Source organism: Papilio xuthus, unplaced genomic scaffold (genome assembly GCF_000836235.2).
Source record: "Papilio xuthus unplaced genomic scaffold, Pxut_1.1 DF826949.1, whole genome shotgun sequence".
Classification (NCBI taxonomy): Eukaryota; Metazoa; Arthropoda; class Insecta; order Lepidoptera; family Papilionidae; genus Papilio; species Papilio xuthus.
The window spans coordinates 6,148,280-6,156,632 of record NW_013531700.1 but is presented as its reverse complement, the minus strand read 5'-3'; the positions used below and the strand labels follow the sequence as shown (position 1 = coordinate 6,156,632).

General features: G+C 40.4%; 3 protein-coding genes across 6 annotated transcripts in view; 2 read left to right on the top strand and 1 right to left on the bottom strand.

Moving 5' to 3' along the window:
- The window catches only part of LOC106120709 (protein cereblon homolog), a 4,075-nt gene extending 3,323 nt beyond the window's left edge, over positions 1-752 (top strand). The window contains exon 8 of one of the 2 annotated variants that reach the window (XM_013316085.1): positions 79-752. In XM_013316085.1, coding sequence (XP_013171539.1) covers positions 79-237 — 159 coding nt within the window. In that variant the 3' untranslated portion in view covers positions 238-752. The remainder of the gene's footprint in view (positions 1-78) is intronic. The other variant, XM_013316084.1, reaches the window with a different exon arrangement.
- An 85-nt stretch (positions 753-837) lies between these two features.
- LOC106120710 (Down syndrome critical region protein 3 homolog) lies at positions 838-3,239 on the bottom strand. Of its 3 annotated transcripts, none has more exons than XM_013316087.1 (8): positions 3,097-3,239; positions 2,781-2,924; positions 2,425-2,679; positions 1,930-2,088; positions 1,760-1,856; positions 1,549-1,674; positions 1,315-1,396; positions 838-994 (listed from the first exon to the last, which is right to left on the bottom strand). In XM_013316087.1, exons 1-8 carry the CDS (start codon positions 3,151-3,153, stop codon positions 949-951), a joined length of 966 nt encoding a protein of 321 aa, XP_013171541.1. In that variant the 5' UTR covers positions 3,154-3,239; the 3' UTR covers positions 838-948. The 3 variants fall into 3 exon arrangements, with proteins under 3 accessions (XP_013171541.1, XP_013171542.1, XP_013171543.1); XM_013316088.1 differs by having other exon boundaries at positions 1,930-2,085; XM_013316089.1 differs by lacking the exon at positions 1,549-1,674.
- A 296-nt stretch (positions 3,240-3,535) lies between these two features.
- The window catches only part of LOC106120611 (kinesin-like protein Klp68D), a 25,256-nt gene continuing 20,438 nt past the window's right edge, over positions 3,536-8,353 (top strand). Inside the window, exons 1-2 of the mRNA XM_013315965.1 lie at positions 3,536-3,895; positions 7,428-7,517. Coding sequence (XP_013171419.1) covers positions 3,791-3,895; positions 7,428-7,517 — 195 coding nt within the window. The 5' untranslated portion in view covers positions 3,536-3,790. The remainder of the gene's footprint in view (positions 3,896-7,427; positions 7,518-8,353) is intronic.

Sequence of the window (8,353 nt, the reverse complement as noted above, 5' to 3'; positions counted from 1 at the left end):
TGGCAGTGAGTCACGTCGCCCACCGCCCACTCTGACTCCGCCCACTGGCCACTCTGACACGGGCGCTGTGTGCCGCAGGTTCGACGCGCTGAGCCGCAGCCTGAGGCCGGAGTACTTCTTCGGTCTGTGCCGCAACTACGTGCAGCCGCGCGCCGACGCCGAGCCCGACTGCGTGTGATGCACCTATGTACCTATGTACCTACAGATGGAAAATCACCACAAGCATATTTTAAATAATCATGCCCAAAAAAATATAAATAGAAAAAATATCATTAAGAGGAATTCAATTTTTAAGATCATGATTTATAATAGTAGTAATTATTACGAATTAATGTATCTTTATTGTTATAACTACATAAAAGCGGCTGCAATCGCGTATGGAGGCCTTCGTGATCAGTTCTGCGAGGTGAGAGGTGGCAGAGGTGGTGAGAGATGGCGAGGTGCTACGTGACTGCAGCCGCTTCTATCTACTTGTAATAACGTCTCACAAAAGATTAGGTAGTTTCATTTTATAGTTGCAATTGAAAGTTAATATTGCTAAATGTAAGAGTCAATTCGGACTGAAATGATTCGACGTAACGTGTTACGCGCACCAGGCGCATGGTACGCGCACCAGGCGCATGTTACGCGCACCAGGCGCATGTTACGCGCACCAGGCGCATGTTACGCGCACCAGGCGCATGTTACTGCGCGTTAAAAATGTTCATTAAGGATTTTCTTTAAAAACAAGAATAAAAGTGTACAAATAGTAATGTTAGTTTTATTTACGCGAGCGCAATCTATGCATCTTCCACCATGTTTACAAATGTGACGCGCACCAGAATTACATATATCCCTGTTTATCTGCATGTATAATAACTAATGTATTCATTATAAATAATTCTTGCTGTTATTTATTTATTCCTGACTTTTCTTGATATTTATGTACTGTATACCCCGCTACCTACGTCACTCTCTCCTGTCCCGCTGGGTTGTCTGGAAGAGGTCGCCTTTGCTGTGCCAATTAGTTATTAGTCATTTCTTTATATAATTTGTAATAGCAATAAGAGTTAATAAATAAATTAATTAATGTTCGTATTTCGACGGTACATTTAATTATAAACTATTTACAAGATGTTTTTATAATATAATACACAATATGTATGTGACGCACACACACATACAAGGTCGATAATGTTCACAGGAATGTCTCCACATTAACTAAGTAAAACATTGTCTTAGATATGTACGTCATACATTCTACATACAATACGTTGCGGTGCGGTGTGCGGTGCGGTGCGGTGCGGTGCGGTGTGCGGTGCGGCGCGGGGCTACCTGCTGCGCACCAGCAGTATGGGGAAGTTCTCAGTGACCACGTAGTCGTCCTCGAAGATGACGGCGATGTTCAGCTCGAACTCTGCGAACAGACAACACAGTCAGCTCACCCTTCACTTCAAATTGTACAATACACTGTTTGTTTTACTATTGTCATTAACTTGCAGTAATTAAGCAACAATTATGTAAAATCTTTGTGCGTATGTGCGTATGTGGGTGTGTGGGTGTGAGCACCTATCTTGAAGGCGGGCGTGGCGGTGGTGGGGCAGGTGAAGAGGCGCGGCAGCACCATGTAGAGCGGCAGGTCGCGCCCGCGCCGCACCTCGCCCTCGCCCACCTGGATGTTCTGGATCTCGGTGGCTGCACACACACGCACACACACACGAGCTTAACATCACACACAGTCGAGGCTAGCTGGTGACACACAGGTCTCGTTGTGTCTCACCGTCCCGCGCGTGTCCCTCCGCGCAGGCGCACGTCTCCACGCGCACCAGCTGCAGCTCGATGGACTTGATGGCCGCCGCGCACTCCTCCACCCGGATCTGTCCCATCAAATAAGGTTATGATGGAAATGTCTTTTACGTTGGAGATGGCCAAATGGCCAGGTGGATGTACCTTCCCGGTGAGAGGCCGGTCGAGGGGGCAAACTGTGGAATCGAGCTCTGCATAGAGCTGGAAGTGTGGCATGGCAGGTCGCGGGCCGGGAGCGGGGCCGCGGCGCACTGACGCCGGCGTGATTTCGCACCGCACCGGCTTGCGCGGGGCCGCCTCCTGCTGCACAAACATATTGCACAAATACATACTCCATGACTTTCATCTTTATTTCAAAACAAGAAGGAATGATTGAACACCATTTGTTATTGTTCAATAAACTCCATGCACTCTAACTTAAAATGTTTCATATGAATTTATCATTACAACTTTAACAAAAAAAACTATAAACAACACATACTCTGTAACACATTGCAATAACACACCTCTGTTAGTTAGAAGGAGAAAAAAAAGAATCATACAAATCTCACGGCGCCAATATGTGCCAGTACTTATTTACTCCTTTGGTGCAACATCTATTGGATATTGAATTGCTATCAAATGGTTATAGTTACTTACAGGATGGTACTGCACAAAGAACTGGCAGCTAGTATTGAGAGGTTTGTTGAGAAATGATCTCTTCATGTTGCACCGTAGAGTGTATGTGATGTTGACAAACACCCCATGGTAGGTCTCCAGTAGGCCACAGCCGGCGGGGGCACCCGGCAGCGGCTGTCGTGCACGTAGAGGCATCTCAAACGGGATTTCCGTCACACCGGGGGGAATCTTACCAGCGGGAGCCAGCTCCATTACTGTGTTGATCAAAGTCATGGGCTAGAAGGTAAAATAAACAGGCAAAATTTATAAATTATGTAAAAGTACATATTCTGGTACATTTATTATTTTAAAGCAAAATTATAGGGACATTTACTGACCTTGATGCTATTAGAGAAAGCATCAAATATGCCGGCGTTCTTAGTGCTGAGATGCAGGCTGACGGCACCCTCTGCGGCCAGTGCCAGACCCTCGTGCCGCACCTCGCCGATGCTCTCCACCACTACCACGCCCGCTACTATATCCTGAACACACGCTAGTCAATAACTATGAAGATATAGGCAGGTGGAAACACTTTTGTGGTGCATGAACATCACCAAGTGTTTTAAAATCATTATACTTGATTTTTCAAGATTTAAATAAAAACCTTAAAAGTTGCAGTTTTTGATTAAGTATAATTATTTGTCCAAGACTTACTCCTTCGTGGTAGATTTTACTAGCTTTTTTAAGCACAATATTTAAAGTAGTTGACATTGTTAAGTTGGTTATTTCAAATTTTTGCTTGTTTAATTTATAGCTTATTGCGGTAAAAAAATTTCATTCACTGCATTTCGTTTACAATTTATTGTTATTGACATTACAGATGACAATGACAGTGACAGCTAGAGCCAGATGTTGAACTTGTCTTTTGTTTACATATGAATTCCTGTATAATTAACATTCTATTTTGGTACAATAATATACTGTAACATAATTTTATTCGACTTTATTACATTCGACACGCAAGAATTTTCAATTAATGTGAGTGATTTATATCACAATTTTATTAAAATATCCGAACTGTAATGCTAAAGACGAAAGGTGTCAAATGCTCAAATGCAAATAAAAATTCAAATGTCAGTGTCAGTGGCTTATAAATGTCCGCCAGTGGCGGGTGGATGCGAACTCTTGTGATTGAGAAATTTACGATTTTATTTTTATTGAATATAAAAAAGCTAATCGTGTTAATCAATTTATAGCACCATATTATATTTTCTGTTCAATTCTTATTAGTTTCGTCGTAATATAAATTGGAACAGGTGATGTCTACAATACGTGCACCCCGAATGGATCGATATTGGTGGCTTTGAGTTTATCATAAATTTTGTGTGGGTGGAAGGGGTGGTTGAAGATGGAGAAGTCCGCACGGCCGCGGACAGCACTGAACGAATGCGTCAAGGTGGTGGTGCGATGTCGGCCGCTATCGCAAAAAGAGAAAAACGAGGGTTACGAGGAGGTAAGGTTTTCGTCGCTGTTGACATTCCTGGAGATGCGCAGACTTGGTGCGTTTAGCGCAATAAATGAATAAACATATAAACAATAAAAAATTAGTAATATTTAAAAATATTTTCTCACTGTACTGTGAAAAAATAATAATATTTGTGCAACTGCATAAGCAGAATAAACTTATTAATTTATTTATCGTGTTTATATTAGTGCTATTTTTTAGATAAGATTTGAATTGTTAGGCAAATATTTAGTTAGTTATTAAATAGTGTTAAATGGGAAGTTGTTATATAGTCAGCATAATTGTGTACATTAACAAGAAGACATAGGGACATGATTCATTTGCAACTGGATGATGTTTAATTTATACCAATTTACAATTACAAGTCATTCAATGAATAGTTATTCTGTAAACAGAGCAATAGGAAAAAGATCCATTTTTGTTTTATATATAAAGATATAATTGCTCATTTTAAGATATAAGATACATTGCATTTTATTAACTAAGCAATTTGTATTTGGCATTTGTACTTTAGTTTGCAGATATCTATAATATAATATGTTAAAAACTATTTTAGGTATTTGAAAGGAATGAATTTGTATTGCCTTATTAAGTAAGTAATGTGTGGACACACAGCTAGCTTCATGTGTTGTGAATGTGGAAATTTACAATCATGAGTTTGATTTTAATGGGAACAGTGCAGTGATAGTATAGACACCCTATTATTTATGGCAAAAGTACAACACCACTACAGAATAAACACCAATTCAATGTTAAAAAAGATGCAATACAATCAATGTACATAATCATAAATCTGAACAAAAACAACGTTTGCGCCAGCTCAAACAATCGTAGCGGGAGTACGCGAACTTCCCTATCCGCTATCGCTTAGCCTCAGCCAGAGGTGTCGCGCGCAGTCGCGCCGCGCCTCCGAGTTCTCAGTATAAACGTAAGAGTGCAATGTAGGTGAGTCGTAGTATCCGAATATGCACTCCTCGCGGACCATCTGGCGCGTGCTCACACCTCACCCGTATCCTCTCCGCTATCTTTGGCTCGGCTTTTTGCATATATCCATGGTCGGTTGGCGGTCCAATTTTTGTACGACGCGTATAGATACAACACCAGAGGAAGCGCACCTGGGTCGACAGCCTTTTAACAACTGTTCACTAGAACCTTAAAGATTTAATTTTTAACAGTTCGTATTACTCCAATTCTCATTAAAAGACTATAAATTACTTTGAATTTAAGGTCGAAATAGAATTGCTGGCACAACGACCACACGACACTGACAACCATACAACATTTTGATCATCTGGGCGGTGCCAGTCTGCAGCGCACCCTAGGAGTTTTAAAACTGTATCTTTAATAATGTGACGGATTGTGATTGACCTCCGCGAGTCTCAGCGTGAATTAGCATCAGTTCTGGTACATCCGCTGGCGATGCGGCCGCGACACGTCTCCCCTTACAACTCACAATTTCATTTAATAGGTGGGGAGGTGAACGAACTCACGCCCTCCTCCTAGTTAAGGACAATTGTGTCACAGGAAATTTATCAATCAATACAACACATGAAGTTCAATAATCAGCGATGGAGGATGACCCGCCTCCTACCCCCGTGTTTACAACCTGGCCGATTATACTTCTTCTCTGGCTTAGTTATATGTTGGTATTTTTCGTACTGATTGCCGTAGCTTAGTTATAAATTGATATTGATATTAAAACGTTGTATTTTATTTACAAACATGATCGGATATATTTACAAAACAATGTGTTTAGACGTACAATGATGTACAATTTAAAAGCAGCATAGTTCATAACAATAAACATTGGCCATGTGCGTCGCGTCGCGTCGCGTCGCGTCGCCACAACGACGTGTATCGCGAACAGCATTCTTTGTTGGCGGTGATGGTAATGCGCGATATATGTTTCTACCGCAATTCCCTACAAGGTAGGAAGGTAAAAACATAGATATAGCTACCATTCCGTATTGGCTTACATGTTATTTATTATTTACTTACACGTCTCTAACTAAACTCGGTCTAAAATATTTCAATTGCAGTCGCTACAAAAATCAGACACAATATTTCAATTCACTTCTTTTTACTTCACGCGTACATACAATGTGTGTGTTTGTACTTGACATTCAGATAAAATGCTGCTGTAAATAACTAATATTTTTCATTCGATACGGATAAGATAAAGACAATGGATACAGGACAAATTAATGCGAATCAATTGCTTAGTTTTGTTTAACTATTAATACATAAATATGTATAATGATATAATTTACATGAAGTGTTATTTGTGAGGAGATAACGCGAGCGAGGAGCGGTTAGATAAACTAGTTAGTTTTCCGTATTCTTATCGAGCGATCGATTCGTCTTGATAAAGTGCTGCGTTGCACACACAATACAATACAATACAACACAACACGCAACACATTCAGATCGATTCCAAAATGTGGCCTATTTTGTTTATAAGTAAATAAAAAAAAATTTTAGAGAGATGATAAGTAATGCTTTTAATTTTAAAATTAATTAAGCTTAAAATGAAGAGACCAAGATATATTGTGACTAAAAAAATAATAAGACGCATCGCACGGGTGGTATGCGTAACATAATAGGTACATTTTTTTGTTTATAAACTGTAGCGGCTGCAATTGTAGTGATGACTAACTCCGCGCCGTCACGTCGTCGCAGTCGTCTTCACCGGTGATCACTCATTGTTATTTCTACATGCTGATGTTTCATAGAATGTGCACTCCTACGCACTAAGCCACACGCCACACGCCACACGCCACACCCCACACGTACACATTTTGATTTCAGTCCACTAATCAGCTCTCAGTTAAAGGTGATTTTACACGTTAACTAATATTGATGCATCTGTTCCCTACTATACCTAGTTTACACGCCTAAAAAATATTCATAAAGAAAATAGATATTACACGTAAATGATATTCGTCGTGGATACTTGGTAAATGAAATTCAAGTATATACATACTACGTAATGTATTTTTACCAGGCAAATAAGTAGGACAACTATTCTGAGTGAAGTAGGTTGTACCAGGAATGATACGTGACGCAGGATGATTTCATTTACTTTTGTATAGACAACAGAGTAATACCGATTGAAGCAGGCCACTGTAAAAAAATTCACGAGCGGTGAATTGGATCTTATCCAAAATTGACGAACTGAAAGTAATTGAAGAATTGATTTTTTCCATCGAAACGATCTCAAAATTTTGAAACAAGGTTACGGGTCATCTTTGGTAATTCCCTAAAACGAGTTTTTACTACAAGTAGTATATAATAGTATTATACTATTATATGCAAGCAAGTCTAATTAGAAATTATACCACTCCTTTATCAGGTAAAAATTGTTTCTAATAGATTCTTGATCATTCCGTGTGGCGCCGGGTTCGTCCATATGGGTCCGTGTGCAATGTTCAATGTTAAATGTTCTACGTTCTAATTATATATATATATATATATATATATATATATATATATATATGTCTCCTGTGACTGTGTCCGCTAGGTTCAAAAGAAGCAGCCCGAGCGCACGTGGTACGAGCGGCTGTCGACGCGCGTCAAAGAAGACAAAAAACTTATCGATGCTCCCTTGCAGGTGTGACACAGGGAGTGGCACTAACCATGGCGGTGCGGGTCGGGTCGGGACTGGCGGCGGCATCTTATTACTAACATCATCATCTTATTACTAACAATCCAACCCGCTTTCACAACGCATAGATGTTAAGTCGAGTTTTCGTGCTATAACAACACCAATTTTAGATCGATTAAAATCGTTCATCAGAATGGTTTAAACGTGTGCACGAATGGTCGGCTTGTCATTTGGCAGTCTGCGAACGCATTGATCATCTGATAACAACTTGCGATGTGCAGACATAGCGACCGGCGCGGCGCGGCGACGATCACTCGCCCGCTAGCGCTCGGCTACCAATGTCGCGTGTTAATTCCCCCCATTCGTCCCAAGTCTATCGTTATGTCGTCTTTGCTAATTGGAACGGTAATATAAGGAAATTTACAAAAAGTATGGGGAGCTGTTCTTATTGAATTTGTTTAAATGACCAAATAATGGTGAAAGGGCATCTAGCAATAATATAATAAATAATTCTATATAGTTTAGCCTCATCTAGTAAATTATGCAAATACTAACAACTAACATTAACAAATAGTTATGACTAAAAATAAAATAGATTTTATGTAAACTTTAATATCTGAACAGCACAAGCTAGAATGTTCTAGAATGTTGCAAGGAGTTCTACAAAGTGTCTTGAAATAAATAAGTCGTACACAAAGGAAGTTTTTGTATGAACCGTTGGAATTGCAAAAAGTGTCGGAGCGGCGCGCCGATACAAGCCATTGTTGTGCGCTGCCGAGACGAGCTCTCGGTGTGCCCGCCGCTACCTGCCGCGTGCCGCTGCCGACTGCCGCGGGGTGCGA

What these genes read in the sequence shown, in the direction of transcription:
- LOC106120710 (XM_013316087.1), bottom strand. Translation starts at nt 3,153, where the DNA reads ATGTCAACTACTTTAAATATTGTGCTTAAAAAAGCTAGTAAAATCTAC. An exon ending in TCTTTGTGCAGTACCATCCT is followed by an intron (nt 2,089 to 2,424) that starts GTAAGTAACTAT and finishes ATGTTTGTGCAG; the next exon opens with CAGGAGGCGGCCCCGCGCAA. An exon ending in ACCGGCCTCTCACCGGGAAG is followed by an intron (nt 1,857 to 1,929) that starts GTACATCCACCT and finishes TTGATGGGACAG; the next exon opens with ATCCGGGTGGAGGAGTGCGC.